We start from the raw sequence: 20,867 nt of genomic DNA, 5'->3' as shown, positions 1-20,867 counted from the left end.
TCTCACTAGTTAAATATGTTTTATGCCTATTAGTTTGCTATTGATATATACAACTATTCAATAGTAGATAATATATCAATTGAATATTTAATAATTAAAATAATATTTTTTTAAAAATTATATAACTGAACTTTAAATGCATGTTTGATATCTAATTTCTCATAAATGAAGAAACTTCTTTATAATAAATTGAAATTGTTAATATCATTTTTAATTTACGAATAAAACAACTTTAAAGATTGAGAAATAGTTCTTAATCTAAAACAACTTTTTAAATACAAAATTAAATTAGCTTAACTAGATTTTAAATATAAATGAAAAAAATGAAGAATTTTAATGATCTACAACATAAGAAACAAAAAGCTACAATAACATATTTTCTTATTTCTTTCTATGCCAACATTTCTCTTCTAGTTTAAACTATTTACCTTCTAATTTCCTTCAAACTGCTTATAGATATCATTATGTAATGTACAGTCTATTATAAAATTTTACTTGATTTCAACTTCTCTGCTACCAAAGACATGTAAGTTTTGTCTTCCTAGTATCTTTTCTAATAGTTCATCTAACCATATTAAATGAGATCCAATAATAAATAGGTATCAGTTTAATCTAAATGGGTCCTCGTACTTTTCTTTACTAATAGTTCATCTAACCATGTTAATAAGATCTAATTTTAAATAATAACAATTTTAATCGTGACTCTTTCATTCTCATGATGACTGGTAGAATATGATCTGAAATGTTGATGATTAAAAAATTTGTACACAATTTCAACCTAAACTAAAAATACACCTGATTAGTTTAATCTTCACTGGCGCTTCAAATTTGACGATTCACTCTCTGTCAATTTTATAATTCTTATGACGATTTCCCACATTGTCCTTAAAATGCTAGACAGTTCATGGCTAAAGCAGGGAACATGAATGACTCGCACTTTCAGAAGTTTTTACTGTCTGCTCAGAATTTCCCATTTGGCCTGAAATGCATTTCCAATTTTTATTCGACTGTAATTATGCACAGATACCGTCAGACGCCCTTGAAATTTACAGTAATCATATTGCCAATCAAATCGTTAAAAACGCAAAATCCTCCCGTTGGGATGTAAATAGCCGTGGGGAAAAGGAATGAGTAAAATTTTCGAAGGCGGGTTTTCTTGTGAACTTGCATTGGGACAATTCTGAAATTTAGACTGTAGCAAGTGCCTTAACCAAGGCACAGTGTCAGATATCCCTGTAGACCGTAGGATTTTCTATCTCCTTTTAACAGTTGTAGTTTTGTTTAGTTTTCATCGGGCAATGTGCAGGCACAGTTTTGTATTTATCATGATTATTTTAGTGAAATGGGTAGATGCGTGCGCGCATAGTTTTTGCGAACAACAATCCCTGTTCGATGAAGCCAAGTTGGCGAGTGCTCTGACAACATAGAAGGGGGAAAAGGGGCCACTCTTTTGCCCTGCAGTGTTTTTCCGTGTCTTCCATTTTATCAGGAAGGGGAAATCGTGTGATTGCAAACTTTCATTTTAGTTCATTACTTCAGGATGGATGTACTCCTGGTACACAAAGGAGACTGTGCGGAGTTTAGTGGGATGGAGCCCTAAAAACTGCTGTTAAGGTGAGTTTGTTTATTTGAATCTATTAGTAAATCTTAAGCTTTTTTGACTCTCCATGCTTGCCTTTTCTGTTTTGTCGCCTTGGGCAGTATTGCTTTTACTGCAAAAGTTATTTGGCTTACTTTCTGCACGGTTCAGCAAGGGGCATCTTTAGGTATCCTAGGAGCTGAGCTGAAACAGAAAGTTATGGAGTTATGCGATGCCAGTGTTATTTAACAATGTTTAAGCAACCTGAGGTCTTCAAGGCATTTTAGAGTGAGAATCATGAACTTTCTGTAGTTTGGTGTAGAGATATTTGCTATTTAAGGTTATTTATTGAAGTATTTGCTAGTTAAGGTCATTTCTTGAAGCATTTGATAGTTAATGCTTGTATTTGTTACACCTGTAGAACTCTGTGTATTTGAGCATACCAGAAGTTTCAAGTTTGCAAGACGCGCGCAGAGTTAGAGTCTGCTTGGTAGTGATTTGAGCAGGGAGATTTTTAGTATTGGGCAGTATCTCAAAGGATTTAAAATGGTGGAGGTGCATACCTTGTGCTATTGTTAATGGTATTGTATTGTGCTTACCCTTGATTTGTCGGCCCCTCAAGAGCCTTTATATGTCCAAAATATGGACTTAGTGGTGGTCATTGGACTGATAAAGAAAGTGTATATGTGAAAAAACTGGTTCCGGGTATAGCTGCTACCCAATAGTGAGTGGAATATGTTGAAGATGGCAGAAGAGTGGAATGTAGTAGTCTGTGATAATGTGTATCTCATACCGACTAAACTATGCGTTGTTGCATGACATGTGAGGCATGATATTGTGAGTTCAGTATAAAGGAGGAGGGTACATTCTCGCAATGGCCGCACTTGGATCACTTGGCATTGGGCTGAGCATTGTGTTCGGTGGCTTTGTGTTGGTGCTCCTAGGAGAGCTCTACTATGTCTTCTTCTGGAAGAAGTATGGTTTCCTTAGCAGAAGAGTGAGCCGAATAGGTACAGAGTACTGCTCAGAAAGGGGCGACTTCGCTCATGAAGCAGCTCTGGTTGGATCATTTGGGGGTTACTCTGAATCCGCGGCAGAGGCAGAAATTGTAGCAAAGCTATTCCCCATGGGGCCAGAAGGCGGGGATGACTATGACAACTTGTACATGCATAGTGTGTTCAGGAACCCTAATTTCTTGTTCACAATCAAGGAAGAGACTAAAGAAGACATGGATTTTGAGGAGCATCCTAAACACAAGGATGAGAAGAGCAATGAGAATGCCTCGTTTCATTCGCATTCTTCACCTTCAAAGATGGCATTAGAATCAGAGTCCCCAAAGCAACATCAGCAGAAGCATTGGCCACATCAGCAACAGCAATGGCAACATAAACAACAATGGCAACATCGGCAGCATTTAAATCAGTTTCCTTACTCTATTGGGCTAATCCAGCAGCCACAGCTTTTCAGGTCAATGTCTACCAAGTGTGTCCCCCGCCACGGTCTTATTGCGCCAATGAACCATAACATGTCAAGGGCATGTACAGATTCACCTCAATCTTCACCGAGTTTTCCATCTTCTCCTGCTCACCGGTCATCTTCCTCTTCACCATCCAGACCAATTTCTGTTTCTGTATCTCCTAGCTTCTGCTCCAGGTCCAGTTCTCCTAAGAACCAAGCTTGTAGTAGCTCTGGGTCTAGTTCACCTAATCATAGTAGGTCCGGGACTAGTTCACCTAATGAACAAGCCTCCATTAGTGTTCAATTTCAATCTCCTCAACTGGTCTCCGTCTCAAATCCCATATATGAGGTTGATAGTAATGAATTTTGCTGCAATGTGGATGGATTATCTGGAATCAACAAGTCCAGCGGTCCTAGTAGCGACTCGCTTGAAACTGAAACACCATTTGGCACACCCATATCCTCCCCATCACTTCTCACTCCATCCGAAACTCCTCCTGGCACGCCCCCACTGACTCCAATGAAGGCTCCAAATGACCCCTCTGCATTCCTTAGAAGCATGGGTCAATATAGATCTGGAATAAGCAGTGCCATGTCCTCATCAAAGTCTTCTCCTTCGTCCTCATCGTCAAAATGTAGCTCTCCATCTTCATATAGTTCTAGGGAAAAACATACTTATTGTCATCTTCAAAGACCTCCAAGATCTCCTCCCACGGTGGCAGTACCAAATCATCTTGAGAGGCGGCCAACGTTAATGGAGAGAAGAGCATTTGTTTCCCTGTTTAATCAGCCGGGCCTTCAAACCCTCCCAAGAGAATCACCATGCTGGAAGGGACTTACTACCCCAAGCCCAAGGATTTCCAATGGAATAACAAAGCCGGGCTCAAACAGCAGCTCCAATGTTACCAGTCCTTCTACACCTTTCAATACAGCTCCATCTACACCCTACTTCACATCTCCTAATCAGCGCCCATTAAATGATCCACAGAAATTCACTCGCCCTTCACTGTGCAGTTGAGAAGTTGTGTTTTGTAATGTTTAATTCGAGTCTCTTGAAGGATGACCCGAGATTGCAGTGAAAAGAAAGAAACTTCTGTTGTAATATGTAGTTTCTGCTTACAGTCTGGGGAGAGACTTGAATGCTCTTTACATCTGTATTACTTACCGGCATAATATATAATGTGTATATTTTCTTATATGCAATATTACGTCTGAAGGCGTGTCTATTTTCATTTTTGCATCTGGATTTTTATCGAAAAAGGTTGCAAGCAAAAGTTTCGAACAGCTTTTTCATGGACACAGCATCAGATTTTATCTTGATTCGTACTGTCATGGATGAAACATGAAGTTCTCTGTATATTTGTTTTTAATCCATGCTGCATGATTTTATTGTAGAACAAACTACTTGAGCAACTTGCAGATTGGTACACGAAATCAATGGATGACGCAATTTAACTCCAACTCAAACAATTTTGTTGTGTCTATTAGATATCAATAGCAGTTTGTCTTAGGATTCTCTTCGACAATGTACAGCAATAAACGTTATCCAAATACTTGAGTTGTGGGGCATCCTTTTTGGTTTCAAACTTTGAACTGATTGTGATAAGATATGTACCACATCTATCTCATGATGACAAAGCCAAAGCTGGAGAAGATCAAGAACCTTATTATTTGGAAGGCCCTCAACAACCACAACTTGACCATCGAACCCAACTTCAGACCAAACAGTCAATTAACATTAATAACTGTAATAAAAAACTTATTTGCTCAACAAGAATAATTTCTAGCATTGAAATGAAATGAAAGGGTTTTGATGATGTCCACGAGACAACTGGTATAAAGGACCAAAGGTCCGTTAAAGCAGCCTGCTGAAATTTATTCAGATTGTTCCTCTTGTTGTGGATCTGTATTAAGATTGTTCCTTTTGTTGTGGATCTGTATTAGGACTAACTGTTTTGTATAATCTTTCTTCCTTGAAAAGCTTCTTAATGCTGTTCAGCTGAAAATCCTAATTGCTATATGGTTAAAATTAGCTTTTAAACTTTTTGAGCTTTGAAGAGCCCCTAGCTAGAAAATGAAAGGTTTATTTTCAATCATCAAATCATGGCAATGGGTTTATTATAATTGATCACTGAAGTGAATTGTTTCTGAATGAGGCCAGCAAAGATCAGGTCTTGTTTGGTGGGAGCTTCTAATTTCATAAGTAGGAATCATATCTTAGATGATTTTGGTAGAATGAATACATATTTCTCGTTCCTTGATTCCAAACTAAAGAAATATCAGTTTAAGCCTTGTGCTCTGTTCAGTAAATTTGATATAAAAATACTTAAAAACAACTTAACCAACCTGTGATGTGAATATCAGGATTTAACTGTGTGATTTTTGAGTCAAACTCGATGACCCATGTTTCATGAGTAGTGATTCAACATGAATCCATCTCTCATGAGAATAAATGGAACACTTAGCACTCATTGGATCTAGGTGATGCTCACAGGGGTGAAGCATCGGGACTTCCTGGGAGGTCACCCATCCCAGTACTACTCCAGCCTGAGCGCGCTTAACTACGGAGTTTCCTCCACAGTTAAACACAAAGCTTGCAACCCCATTTGCAAAACCTTCACCAAGTGTTGTGCCTTATGAACCATTCATTAGAAAGCCCCTTAAGCTCATCAATTGATAAGTAGGAGATGATTTCCACAGCTAGTCAAATTGTGATGTGAATATCAAGATTTAACTGTGTGATTTTTGAGTCAAACTCGATGACCCATGTTTCATGAGTAGTGATTCAACATGAATCCATCTCTCATGAGAATAAATGGAACACTTAGCACTCATTGGATCTAGGTGATGCTCACAGGGGTGAAGCACCGGGACTTCCCGGGAGGTCACCCATCCCAGTACTACTCCAGCCTGAGCGCGCTTAACTACGGAGTTTCCTCCACAGTTAAACCCAAAGCTTGCAACCCTTAACCAACCCTTTCAGACTAGACAGTCAACTTACAAGAATCTCATTGGATCTCTTTTTTACAACAAATATAATTGAAGTCCATGCCACCGGCATCCAAAAGCCTAGAAGCCTTTGAACTTCTCGAGGGCACCTCCTTAAAAATGACTTTAATTTGTCACATTACATGTCAGAGGTCCCCTAGCTCAAATATATGAATTGTTTTGTCATATTGGAAAAATTACATGTCAGACGGAAATTACAGCTACAGGTCATCAAGCATAACCAAAGGTCGTATTCAGAAGTTTCATCCAGCAAGCTAGGGGTCACAAGGCTCCACCTTATCAAAAACCATGAGACATTTCTCAGCTTGGTTTGAGGCTTCACAATCCTTCATTGAAACATCTGGCGGATCTTAATAGTTTCCCGCCAACACACGATGCATGAATTCTCAATGATGCCCATTGTCCATGTAAATGATTTTGTGAAAGATTTTCCAATCGTCTTGTGTCCCATGTTAGTTTTGATATAGATAACTTGTCAAACAGCTATGATGGTCTTCAATAACACAATAATTTGCCTTGTCAATCAAACTGCACTGTAATCGTTTAATTGATAAACAGTATGCTTTGTGCATGGTAATCATTGTGTGTATTTCAATTTCCCATTCCCAGTGCACAAATTACCGGATGTGGCAAGTGGCATATATAACTTGTAATGATGCTTGAATGTGGCAATGCCAGCATTATTGCACTACTTTTTCCTTCGAATTATTTTTGTACTTCTGATTTGGGCACCTGCACTGGGAGATTCGGTCATCAGGGCTACTTAGAAAAATGAAAGGCCTCGGAGAGTGACTGACATATGTCATAAACCCATGATAGGCAAATATCATAGAGGAAGAGAACTCATATACATTTAGACCCCGATCATTATATTGAAGGAGTCTTAAAAATAAATATTTTTTTTTACATGTGTGCCAATTATTTTCAGGTTTTTTTGGTTCATAATTGATTCATTTGTGTACTAAATTTAGAACATTTGTACAGAATTACTGGATATTTATCCATAAATACTGAGAATTTAGTAGTGAGTATTGGGCCACAATCACTGTTTGACCTTTAGACACTTATGCTCTCTTAAAAGGGTTTCATTAGCATTCAGCAGTCTTTCAGACCGACTACACTAGAAGTCAAATATTTTATTTTTTCAGATTTTTAAAAGTAAAGTAATTTGTAATTAAAAATATTTGCTATTTTTAATTATAAAATATGTAGATTATGAAGAAAAAAATTCAAAAATGCATTTTTGTCTAAAGAATATACAGACAAAAATAGACGGAGCCGTTCAAAAAGAATAGCATTAACACTCAGAACGCAAGAAATAAAATTTTAAAGTGCCCACTGCCATGTAAAGAAGATAAAACAAATCCTTGAAATCCGAAATATATTTTAGCCTCTACAAATACACAAAGTAAATATGCGCAGATACTCGTGCTCTTCTCTGTTGTATTAATTAAACTTTATTTTGTTTTCACATGCTTGTCTCTCTCTTCAGTAGTAGACTACCTAGATTTATGCTACTGGTGTAATTGCGGTCTAACCTTTTTGACAGATGTACAAATTCGAGCATTCCAAGACATTTTCAGGAGATACTCTGTATAAAAAGAAACGTTTCCAATGGACAAAATGCTGTCTCATACTCGAGTGGTGCCAACTTTTCTACTTTTGAATGACAGATATACTTCTTAATCGGAAAACTCGACTGAAACCTGCTTGTGCATCTCATGATTTATAATGAGATCCCATGAAACGCATCCCGCTTAGTTTGTTTTATTCTACTTTTATTGTATCTGCACTTCAACGCATTTTTAATGTTCAGGGTTTCTAACTATCACTTCAAGGGCTGCCTTTTGAAGGAGCCTTGGATATTTCTATTCATAGAAAATAGGTTCAATGATTGCCTATGTTTATATGTATTTTATATCAGGTATTTTGATTTTAATCGCAGGCCTTGTTATGGTGAGGAACATTTTATTTTTGAATTATAATTTCTAAGTTAGGGAAATGATCTAATAGCCCTTTAAGCTAATTTGGTGCATCTACAGTTTCTAATTTGTAAGTCCAAATTTGTCCCATTAAAATGTTCGTTCCACGGGAATATTTTTTGGGCGGCAATGGCTAGTTTCTCGAATTTGAGTTATTAAGAGGCATAAGTTCATATGATGCCTATTGTAAGAAATATTAACTTTTTTAGATACCACATAATAAATATACTTTGTTCAATAACAAAAGAATGAATGGAGATTAAAAATAATAATAATACAAGTGGCATAGTAGTCATTGCAGCCCCACTATTTATTTATTTAATTATTTATTGTAGATAGGTTTGAATTGAAAAGTTACGAGGTTTAAGCTTTTAGTTGTGACATGTCTTTTTATTATTAAATTTAATTTGATATATACAATTTTCCTTCTTGTTTTGTCTAATAATTCTCTTAGGTTTCTTATGCATTTTTCAATATCTATAGATTAGGTAGAGGCTCCAATAATTTACCTTCTTGAATTCTCATTTATACCAATCAAAATCAATTATTTCTTAATTATATTGTACAAATATCTTTTTGTATAGTTGCATATTTGTTAAATTTATAAATTATAAAAAATAATTTATTGTGATCTTATTGCCTTAAGGTATTGAGTCTTATATACACATTTTTAGCAACCACTCTCTCTCTCCAATGCAACTTTTGGCCACCACGAACAACATTTAAAAATATAAATTTAATTTCCATAATATTTCATGAAATTTTCTTTTGTCAAAATGAAACAATTTTACATAGTAAATTAATTGGCATAATATTTAAGGTTAGATTTAATATTAGATTTCACATTAAAAATTTCAAACTGAAATAGAATATATTTTATATTATAATTAAAAATATATAACAACTACTAAAATAAGATAGAATATGATTTATATTATAATTTAAAAATATAACAACAACTAAATTTATATATAAAATTAAACTATAACTAATTACAAGGCAAGTATCTTTTATTTTTTTTGGTTGGTAAGAGTCCAGAGCCAAGATTAATTATTATGTGTTGTAATTATCTATTATTATTATTTATTAAGTGTAATCGTGAGTAGATTTGAACCCAAGACCTCTTCAATAAGAGGCTCACAATTTACCATTGTGTTGTAGGCTTTTGTCTAATACGAGGCAAGTATTAAGCCACTATGTGGCACTTGTTTTTAATTGAAAAAATGAAATAATACCAAAAATGACTTTGTTAATGTAAGCTCTTAAATGGTACACAAAATTTTAATAAAAAGATTTCTACACGACTTAAGAGCTTAAAACAATTGTTTCAATTTCTTGGTAGTTAAGATGATCATGCGACAAGTTGTTAAGTCCACTAAGGTCCAAAGATAGAAGACCTTTATTGATATCTATTTAATTACACCAATTGTTAGTGCATTTAGAATACTTTACTAATTCATGAATGTAGAATAGTTGATTAGGATTTTAATTTTCATGTATCAATTATTGCAAAGGAATTTTATGAGGGTTTAAGTGTGTGATAGGTAGTCAACAATTAGTACATGGATAGCTATTCTACTTTCTTTAAATGGTGCTATTTAAGAATACATAGGAAATATTGTCACTGGTGTCAATGCAAACATGCTCTCTTAGATAAACTCTTATAAAACTGAAGGACACGATTAAGGAAAACACTCCACATATGAATATGCTCGAAACATTATAATATAGACATGAGAAACTTTTTGTTGCATCCATTACAATTTTGTACTATGAATGATTCTTGAGATCTTCTAAATGTGTAGAATGAATCATTGAATGTCGATAATTCAAAGGCATCATGTGGAGATTTTACCCTTGGACATGGAAGAGGTAGAGAGTCCATCTATGGAACTAGGTTTGCTAATGAGAACTTCAAACTGAAGCATATTGTGTTAGGGTTAACCTCAAACAAAAATAATAGTTACATGCAAATATAGTAGATCGCATAAAAGAGAATATAAGACACCAAGATTTAACTTGGTTTAACCAATCCTTGGGCTACCTCCACCAATAGTAAATCCAATATTATTATTATCTAGTGATTACAATCTATAATCCCTTACAGCTCAATACCACTGCAAGAAGCTACAATATCACCATTCATCATAAAATCCCTAACCCTTAGCCTTTTTATACAAGTTTTTGCCGCTTACAAAATTAGGACTAAAATAATAGAAAAATAATAGTCAATTTCTTTTACAATGTAAGGGCATTTTTGGCTTCAAGGGTGCTACCTTGAAAAACCCTCGGAGGGGCGTTGCCCCTCGGCCCCACCTTGTATTGCGATAGGGAGTGCACCCACGACGCTACCCCTTGACCCTATCTTGGGGTCGCTGCCCCCAAACCCATGTAGAAATAATCTAGAGAGAAATCACACTAAATAAACCTCTAAGTTTGATTAGGCTCCACATCACAACAATCTCCTACTTGGAGATGATCATAGCACTACTAAACCTGTAGCTCCCACTAGAATATATTAAACTACCCTGGACTCTATTGTTCTTTTATTTAGTTCAATCTAGAAGACCAACTAAAGTTGAAGAGGAGTTTAGCTTCTCCCTTGTCACAACCTTTGTAAACATATCTACTAGATTATCATTTGTATGTATCTTCTCCAGCTTTAACTGTCCATCATCTAAAACTGATCGAGTGAAATGGTACCACAACTGAATGTGTTTTCTTTTTTAATGCAAAGCTGAATTCTTTGCAAGATGAATGACACTCTGATTATGTATAAACAAATAATTATCCTTCTGAGGTTGTCCCAATTCTTCCAAGAACTAAAGCCATATCAACTCCTTAGCTGCCTCTATAGCAACAACATACTCTACCTCTATAGTGGATAAAGATTTAACCTTCTGTAACCTAGAAACCCAGCTCATAACTGCCCCACCAACAGTAAATACATAACTTGTAGTACTCCACCTGACATCAATATTCCCTACCAAATTTGAATCAATATAGCCCTGTAAATCAGTAGTAGAGCCTCCAAAGTGTAAAAACTTACTAGATGTACCTCTCAAATATCTGAGAATCCATTTAATTGCATTCTAATGCTCAATTCCTTGATGACTCATATACTTGCTAACGACTCTCATTGCATGTGCAATATCTGGCCTAATACATAGCATAGCATACATCAAGTTTCCTATAGTTGAAGCATAAGATACCTTAGACATCTTGTCCTCCTCTTCTTGTGTCTTGGGACACATCTCCCTAGTCAACTTCAAATGACCAGGTAAAGGTGTGTTGATAGCTTTAGCATTCTCCATAGAGAAATGTTGCAACACCTTCTCAATATAATCAGCTTGACATAATGTCAATTTCTTGTTCTTCCTATCTCTATAAATCTTCATACCAAGGATTTGTTTTGCTGCCTCTAAATCCTTCATAGAAAATGCATGTGCTAACTGGTGTTTTAAGCCCTTAATATGATCCATGTTAGACCTAGCTACAAGCATATCATCAACATATAAACATAAAATAATGTAGCTATCATCATCCAACCTCTTAAAATAAACACAATGATCTGAATGAGACCTACTATATCCATGCTCATGCATAAAACTGTCAAATTTCAGATACCATTGCTAAGGTGCTTGCTTCAAGCCATACAAACTTTTCTTCAATCCTTACCTCTGACCTCAAATTCTTGTGGTTGAGCCATATATATCTCTTCATCCAAATCACCATGAAGGAAGGTTGTTTTAACATCAAGCTACTCCAAATGCAAATCTTCAGTAGCCACAATACTTAAAACAATGCGAATAGAAGTCATTTTAACAATAGGAGAGAATATCTCATCAAAATTGATGTCATTTTTCTGTGAAAATCCTTTTACAACTAACTTGGCTTTAATCTTTTCTTACCTCCATCCTCTTCTTTTAACCTGTAAACCCATTTATTCTGTAAAGTCTTTTTACCTGCTGGCAACTTGCATAAATCTCATATCTTATTTTTCAGGAAAGAGTTCATTTCTTCTTTCATTGCAGACTCCCACTAAATCTTTGTATCCACCTACACAACTTCATCATAACATTCAGTTTCACCAGCATCAGTGAGTAAAATAGAATAAAAGAAAGGAGAAAATCTTTCTGGAGGTCTACTCATCCTTGTTGACTGTCTAACATTCATTGGGGTGTGTGGTATTTTTTGTTGCGGTTGTTTCACAATATGAAGAATTGTTGGAACATTATCTTTTGGAGTATCGTCCAATAGTACATAATCATTTTCTTTCTTCTCATGTTGCTGCAACAGATCTTTGTACAACACTTTCTCATTGAATACTACATCCATGCTTCTCATAATTTTATGATTTTCAAAATCCCAAAGCCTATAACCAAATTCATTAATGCCATATCCAACAAATACACATTTTTTGGACTTAGCTTCTAGCTTGGTTCTATTTTCAAAATCTATATGAGCAAATGCTTCAAAACCAAAAGTTATGAGAAAAGAATAACTCACCTTCTTACAAGTCCATGCTTCCTCTAGAATACCACAACCCAAAGGAGTAGATGGACCTCTATTAATCAAATATATAATAGTATTAACAGTGTCCACCCACATGTTTAAGAGCAACCTTGCATGCAACCCCATGCTTTTTGCACGCTCCAACATAGTCTTGTTCATGCATTTAGCCACTCCATTTTTCTATAAAGTCCTTGGAATAGTTTTCTATCTACGAATCCTATTAGCGGAGCAATAATATTCAAATTCATGAATGCAATACTCACCATCATTATCATATCTAAGACATTTTAATTTCTTTCTAGTGTCATTTCAACCAAGCATTTCCATTTCTTAAAAGTTTGAAATACATTAGATTTTTGTCTAAGGAATTAAACTCGTACTTTTCTAGTTGAATCGTCAATAAATGTAGCATAATAATAAGAGCCACCAAGGGAAGGTACCTAAGCTGGTCCCCATACATCTATATGCACAAGCTCTAATTTCTCACTTTTATTTTCCTTCCAATCTTCACAAATCTCACTTTCTTTTGTTTTCCATACACAGAACTTTCACAGAAATCCATATTAACACATTTCAGACATGGTAAAACTTGTTTTGAATGAAGTACTTTCATACCTTTCTCACTCATGTGCCCAAGTCTGTTGTGCCACAACACTGTATCAAAATTTACAGTAGCTATTTGTTCTCCCTTATCAACTGCAATAATTGTTCCCGAACATTCATTTTTCTCTAAAACAATCAAAGTAGAAGGAACAATATAACATGTACAAAGATATAAGGTGCCTGCTTTCACACCTTTTGTTACTTCAATGCAACCTTTTGAAACTTTTCAATTTTTATCATTAAAAGTAACTACACAACCCTCATAGTTGTAACGCCCCACCAAAGGGATCCAAAAGAATTAACCTAAAGTTTTACTAAGTTTGTCAAACTTTTTTTTAAAAAGAAAGAATAACATACACATCCAGCACAAAGTAGCGGAAGCAATAATCTACAATCATACATAAGCAAACATAACATATTACATTTCTTAAGTATCCCAAGATGTTGAATCACATTTAAATTTAATTAATACTAAGTCTAACAAATACCATATTCACATGAAAGAATAATTATAAATCCAAGTCCATTTAAATAATATAAATTTGTTCCGAATTCCACTCGGCAATAAAATTCGAAATGTTCAATCATCCACTGTACATGTCATCGATTATGAAAGGCTAAAAGAATATACATTTTTAAAAATAGATTACCTCATCCCTTTCAGATCCATGAAACAAAGTACAATACAATAAGTGAAATCATCCATCATAAAGATATAACCATCCATCATAATTCACAAGAATGGAATGAAAGGAAATGCAGACAAAGAACTCTAGCCACGACATCAACGGATGGATCTCAATGGTAAGAGTAAAAAGCACTACCACCTAATTGTGTGGTAACCCAAAAAGTCCCACTCCCACCGCATTAAGGAGATAGTCACAAGTCCCAAAGAGGATATCAATCCAAAAATCAAAAGTAATATCTAAGTCCAGGAAACCCTAAAGGTAATCTAACTCAAAGGTTCCAAGATAAATCGACATCTAGACCTAGAGGCACACAAAGATAGGTAGGGAATCTACTATCTAAGTGGGCAAGTGTCATCGCATGAATCAACGTTAGAGTTACCCTAGTAGTCTAACTTGACCCTGGCCCCCTAGTGACTCTATGCAGCACTAGTATCCTTTCGTACTAACAAGGTATACTAACGATGCATGGTCACAACCAAGTGCTCTCTCTACTCCCATCTAGTTTATACTAGCACTCGAGGCACGAGAGAGAACATATAAAGACTCTTATTAGGTTCGTTTTACTCTCATTTAGTGTAGTATTTTCACTTATTAAACAACTTACAATGGGTTACCTTGGCAACCACTTAAGGCCAGGTGACCTCCATTGCAAGTCACTTCTTGACATTACATATAGATAACCTACCCTAAGCTGGTGAAATCACAAATCAAATAATCATATAATATCACCCCAGTCCTATACAAGTGACTAGAAAGCATCAAAAGACAATTCACAATAACCCATCAGTTCCCTACAAGCAACTAGAAAGCATCCCAAAAATATTGATCAAAGACTCAAAAAGGTTAAGACAAATATGTCAAAACATTCACCACAGCTTCACACAAGAACACTGGAAAGTGATAACAAACAATAAATTCAAACTCATCATAGAGCATATTAGACACATTACCATGGTTGAGTTTAATAGATCGAGATCAAAACATCATAATATCACAAACACAAAACTTCCAAGCCTCTAGTAGACATCTTATAACTATTCAACACTCTAGTCAACCCAAACCCAAAACACAAACAACATACAAATAACATAGTAGTTTCATAGTTTGTTTTGAATTTGAAAGAATATAGTTTTGAGTTAACATTAAGGTAAAGTTCTCGTTTCAATGTATGTTTTAAAGTAGATAAGATTCACCGTTTACCCCTACAATATAACCCATTCTTTATTCAAATAAAATGCACAATTACCCTAATTCGATTTTAAGTCTATTGTTCCAAATGACTTAAGGGTAATTATTTATTTAAAATATTAAAATAATACTCATTGATTTTAAATAAAATAATTTACAATTTCATTAAAATGAGATTTATTAATAATAATTAAATAAATTTAAGACTCCACTAATGTCTTATTAATTATTAAATATTAATAATTAATAACACTATTAATAAATTCATTAATAATTAAATTAATAATTAAAACTTATTAATAACATTATTAAATAATAATAGAAAATTATTTAATATAAAAAAATGTATGTTTTGAAAGCCCACCGGCTTTTAATAGTCGTGCGACTGCAAGTTGGATTGCTGCCACCGACAACAATATTAACTATTCTCGCATGTAGCAATCACAGTCTACATAGACAACAATCATGGCTGCAGGGAGGGGGCGTGGGGTAAACCCACCTCCCCTTATATAAATATATATACATATTTATTTATTTTTATAATAATTTTTTTAATTTAAAATTCCTTTTTTATAATTAATTCAAAAAAAAATCCCTCCCACAAACTTATATATATATATATATATATATATATATATATATATATATATATATATATATATATATATATATATATATATATATATATATATATATATATATATATATATATATATATATATAACACAATCCTAGCAAATCTCTGATAGCGAAAACACGACCAACCAATCGAATTTTCAATTTAAAATTTCTTTTTTAATTCAAAACCCTTCCCGGTTTAAAACTAATTTGTAAAACTACTGAACGAGGATTTTAAGATATTTTAATCTCTAAGTATACAGAAGAAATCAATATACATACCAGTAATTCCAAATTGAAATATTCTTCACAAAGAAAATTGGATAAACAATTCACAGTTGCGAATAAGACATGAATAATAAAGTACGTAGTTAACTGGGTGAATTAAAACACAAGAATCTACCTGGTTCTGATGCTAAAATCGCAAACATCCAAAAGATTTGTATGAGAAATTTCTTCTCTCAAAACCTTCTCTTTGAAAATTCCTTCTCCAAAATTTGTGGTCCCTCAAAAATGAACCCTCAATTGTTGATAAGGAGTTCTCCCCTAAATTCGGGGCACTAATTGTGCGATCACCCAAGAGGACTCCTTGCTTACAACTCTTTAATTCTTTATTATCTTTCTTTTATGTTTTCATGCACGTTTATTGCAATATAAAATATCTTTATTTAAATTTACTTGATTTCTCTTTTTAATTAATTTATTAAATTTTAATTTCATGCATACTTTATTCAATCTTAAAACTCTTTAATAAATTAATATCTTTTCCATTCTTTAATTTATTTTTGAAGTGTTAATTGATAAAATATTTATTAAGTGATAATAATATTTAGCATTTATTTAAAAATGATCTCCTAAATATATTATTATTAAATTAAATAAATATTATTACGCTCTAAAATTAAACTCATAATTTTATCTTTAAATTTAATTCTTTTTATTTAATAAATTTTTTAATTAATTAAATATAATTAAATATTAAAAATATCATAATAATTTTTCAATAAATTAAATCATTAATTTAATCTTTAATCTGACTTAATTAATAAAAAATCACCAAAGACCTATAGGATAAAATACGAAAACCCATTAGGGTGAACCCACAATAATGGGTTCCACTTTAGTGGGAGAAAGAAAAAAAAAACTTTTGCAAAAAAAATAAATTTAAAATATTAGAAAAATATTAGAAAAAACATTAGAAAATATTTTATATTAGAAAAATATTATAAAATATTTGAAAAAAATCATTTTAAAATATTAGAAAAAAAACATTAAACTTGAATTATTAGAAAAACATTAGAAAAAAAAAAAACAACAAATTATTGTAGAAAATTAAAAAATATTAGAACGAGGTATATATATATATATACATGCAACATGAACATATGTACATATACATTTTATGAAATAACATCCAAGAGATGTGTGTGTGTGTGTGTGTGTGTGTGTGTGTGTGTGTGTACACACACACACAAACACACACATCTCTTGGATGTTATTTCATAAAATGTATATGTACATATGTTCATGTTGCATGTGCATGCATGTTTTCAATATTCATATTTTTATTAATGTTTATGTACATGTGTTATTGAGCTTTTAAAGTCTTAATATTTTATTTTATGTATGTGTTATTCATGTTTCTATATATGTTATTCATCTTTATGTCTTATTCATGTTTATGTATATACGTTATTCATCTTAATGCCTTAATCTAAGTGTAATTAACTATATTTAATGACACGTCTTAAGGGGAGATCCTAAATTATACATTAAAATATAGATTAAAATGTACATATTTTATTTCATAGATATATGTATATATGTTCATGTTAAATGTAGACATGTATGTTTTCAATATTCACATTTTTATGTATATGTTATTGATCTTAATGTCTTTATCTAAGTGTAATTAACTATATTTAATGACATGTCTAAAGGGGAGATCCTAAATTAAATGCATAAGAATGTAGATTAATGTATACTTTATTTCATAAATATATGTAAATATGTTCATGTTAAAAATGTAGATATATGTATGTTTTCAATATTCATATTTATGTATATGTTATTATTTTTAATGCCTTAAGATCTAAGTATAATTAACTATATTTAATGACATGTCTTAAGGGGAGATCCTAAATTATACATATATAAGAATGTAGACTAATGCATATTAGGTAAGAATATAACATACATGTACATAAGAACATATAAATCTAGTGTGACCTAAAGAATACATGTTACAACATTTAATTAATAAAAGTTAATACATATAAGAACATAAAGATTATATACACAAATACATAACTTGACATTAACAATCATAAGAAAACATAAACAATGTCTCCATTTAATCCTAAAACTAACTATAACCCTAAAAGATAACACTAACCATAACCCTAACCCTAACTCAAACTCTAACCCTAACTTGAAAACTCTAACTCTAACTCAAGTGAAAACTCTTTAACCCTACAGTTGAACTGTAATTGAAACGAGGTAATGTACAACCCTTAGGACCTATCTAACCGTAACCCTAATCTAATCCGAACTAAATTTAACCAAAACCCTTAGATCTAACAGAAACCCTTTAATCTTTAAATTAAGGTTACTTATATATATCTAAATCAAACCCTAGTTCTAGATAACTCAAACCCTAATCTATAAGGTTAAATTGTAATATCAAGGCAAATGTCAGACATGAGGTGCATCTATATAAATTTTGAGTAACAAACTCCAAATCAATAGGACCAATAGGACCAATTGTATAACAAGACAATCCTACATATTTACACTTTCTTAAGACTGATTATATACATCCACACTAGTAGAGAAAAAAAAGAGTAGTGCCTAGATACTTCTATTAAATATGTTAACAAAGAGAAGGAAGATATTATACAAGAAGAATGTAAGGTTAACACACTAATACATTAGGGGTCAATTTGCGACGTCAATTTGTGATGGCAAGAAAATGTAATGTGTTTTTGGCTTTTTTTTTTCAATTTTAGCCCGATGCTGTCGCAATTGTGATGCCATTTGGATATAAGAGAAAAAAGAAATTGAAAAACATTGCTCATTTGAAAGAAATCGACACAGGGTTCTTCAGAAAGGAAAGGCGAGAGACTTCAGCACCATTGAGAGGGGCAGAGACCCACATCTGGCGCTACAGAGACCCGCATCAGCTAACTTGATGCATTGAGAGGGGTAGAGACCCGCATCTGCTAACTGCTTGCTTGACCTACTATGTTCTATGGGGATCTCTGCGGTGAAAGGGCCAAGGGCAACATTCAGAGGAGGATGATGGCAAGGTGCAAAACAAACAAACCCATTACTCTTAGAATCCTTTTTTCTCCAATCATTATTATTATTATATATATGAAGTAGAAAATGGGAGGAGACATAACCATACCAGATGTAAATTATCTCCTGGCCACCAAAAATGCGGTGGGCTCAAGCTATTTTCAATTTATCTTCCCATGTCCCGCAAATGGTCATGCATTCTCATTATAACTGTAAATGTTTCTCATGAATGCCCTTTCATTTCTTGAACAAGACACTTGTTTTTAAGTGTTTCCATTGCATGCCAAGAGCTCCATGCTGATGCCTCCCATACTTCCATGGTAGTGTTCTTGGATTTTTCAACAAAAAAACATGCGAAATCCATGAAAATTTGTTGTTCCTCATAGTCCAATGCATCAAAGCTTATTTTAAGGCTTTGGTATGTGTCTCGAGGGAATGTCTTGGTAACTTTATTCAATTCTAACCTCCAATAATTCTAATCTCTGCCACGAACATGACTGCCAAGAACTTGAAGTGACAGAGGTAATCCTCTGCATACATTTAGGAAGGAGTTAACTAGATTCTCATTACCCTCAGCTAGACGGGATTGTCCAAAGGAATGCCAACAGAACAACTCTTTGGCATTGTCTATATCCACCTCTTTTAGATTATAAGCAACACTAATTTCTACATTTATAAGCACCCCCACATCACGAGTTGTAACTATTACAAGGCTATAAACCAACTTCTTTACAATTTCTGTTATAAGTAGAGCATCTAACTGCTGTAGGTGATCAATATCATCTAGAACGATTAGGAAACTTAGCCTATTGCTCCTGTCTAGGCAATTCACTATATGAGTTTTTCCTTCCTCTGTAGATTGAAAATGGAATGGATCTGTCTGGAATAGATCTTTGATGAATTTCATTTGTAAAGAAGAAAAACTTATATTTCCATAGGCTTCCCTCACATCGAACAGAAAACATGCTTGCTCATATTGGGAGCATTTTCGGTTAAACAACTCTTTGGCCAGAGTTGTTTTGCCAACCCCACTCATTCCAAAAATGTCGACGATCTGAACCTTCTCTTTGTTGCCTTCATTCATCTGGCACAACCTCTCAAAATCTTCCACAAGCTGATCAAGGCACACCCTTTCAAAATCTTTCACAAGCATGTGAAGTCCCACTGGGTATTTGGCGACATGCAAAGATCTTTTTGTTTCAACTTCTCTTTGGACAGCTAACACTATATTTTGGTTGTCACTAATACTTTATGAAAGAAAAGATCTTGATAAGAAATTTTTTTGGCTTGCTAAAATATAGTATTTTTTTATATGAAAAAATGTCCAATAACCAAGCATAATGGAAACACAGAGATCTTGTTAATAAGCTATGCTTACAGACACTGCCATGCAGCTTACTATTTAGAAAAATGTAAGAAAATGATTTGAGTATAACAAAAATTACGTAAACATATTTTGGTAGCATATTAATTTAGTAGTTTAAAATATTAATTTTATAAATCTATTGATCCCCCCAGATTTTAATTAGAGCTTTTTTCTAATTAATATATTTTCTGCTTCTTAAATGCATGGAAAAGTTACTGTAATGAATGCTAAGTATAGCATTCATTTTCATGAGTGGTTCTTTTGAACCACTTTTGGTGAAACGTGGATCAACGAGTTTACTCAAATATTATATAGTTTTATTATAAAATAAATATGTTTTGAAGGGATCTAAAATACTTTTTATAGACACAATGGATTCTAGTCGTCGTAAAAAGGATTACAATAGTCAGTCACAAGTTGTTACAACAAATTGTACCCTAATACACAGTATCAATAAGTTTAAAGCCCCCTCTCATAAGAACCTACACATCACAATGCATCTTTATAGTCTCTCCATACCAATTGCACTCTCAACAGTAATGAAGTAAGTGGAGCCTTCT

General features: G+C 33.4%; 2 protein-coding genes across 3 annotated transcripts; one reads left to right on the top strand and one right to left on the bottom strand.

Annotated features, from left to right (window-relative positions):
• Positions 1 to 1,110: 1,110 nt before the first annotated feature.
• LOC149570886 (uncharacterized) lies at positions 1,111 to 4,233 on the top strand. Of its 2 annotated transcripts, XM_089812445.1 has the most exons (3): positions 1,111 to 1,614; positions 1,751 to 1,867; positions 2,001 to 4,233. In XM_089812445.1, the coding sequence occupies exon 3, from the start codon at positions 2,454 to 2,456 to the stop codon at positions 4,053 to 4,055; it is 1,602 nt and encodes a 533-aa protein (XP_089668571.1). In that variant the 5' UTR covers positions 1,111 to 1,614; positions 1,751 to 1,867; positions 2,001 to 2,453; the 3' UTR covers positions 4,056 to 4,233. The 2 variants fall into 2 exon arrangements, with proteins under 2 accessions (XP_089668571.1, XP_089668572.1); XM_089812446.1 differs by lacking the exon at positions 1,751 to 1,867 and having other exon boundaries at positions 1,349 to 1,614.
• A 15,183-nt stretch (positions 4,234 to 19,416) lies between these two features.
• On the bottom strand, positions 19,417 to 20,094 carry LOC149570885 (disease resistance protein Roq1-like). The gene has a single exon (XM_089815654.1). It carries the CDS (start codon positions 20,092 to 20,094, stop codon positions 19,417 to 19,419), a length of 678 nt encoding a protein of 225 aa, XP_089671780.1.
• Between the last annotated feature and the right edge of the window lie 773 nt (positions 20,095 to 20,867).

The sequence above is a fragment of the Cupressus sempervirens genome, chromosome 2 (assembly GCF_028749045.1).
Source record: "Cupressus sempervirens isolate cs-2001-9-10 chromosome 2, ASM2874904v1, whole genome shotgun sequence".
NCBI classification, from domain to species: Eukaryota; Viridiplantae; Streptophyta; class Pinopsida; order Cupressales; family Cupressaceae; genus Cupressus; species Cupressus sempervirens.
Note: the sequence above shows the minus strand (reverse complement) of the source record. Positions and strands in the feature narration are given on the sequence as shown.

Bases quoted from the DNA above. Each gene is read 5' to 3' on its own strand.
- LOC149570886 (XM_089812445.1), top strand. From the start codon at position 2,454: ATGGCCGCACTTGGATCACTTGGCATTGGGCTGAGCATTGTGTTCGGT.
- LOC149570885 (XM_089815654.1), bottom strand. From the start codon at position 20,094: ATGCTTGTGAAAGATTTTGAAAGGGTGTGCCTTGATCAGCTTGTGGAA.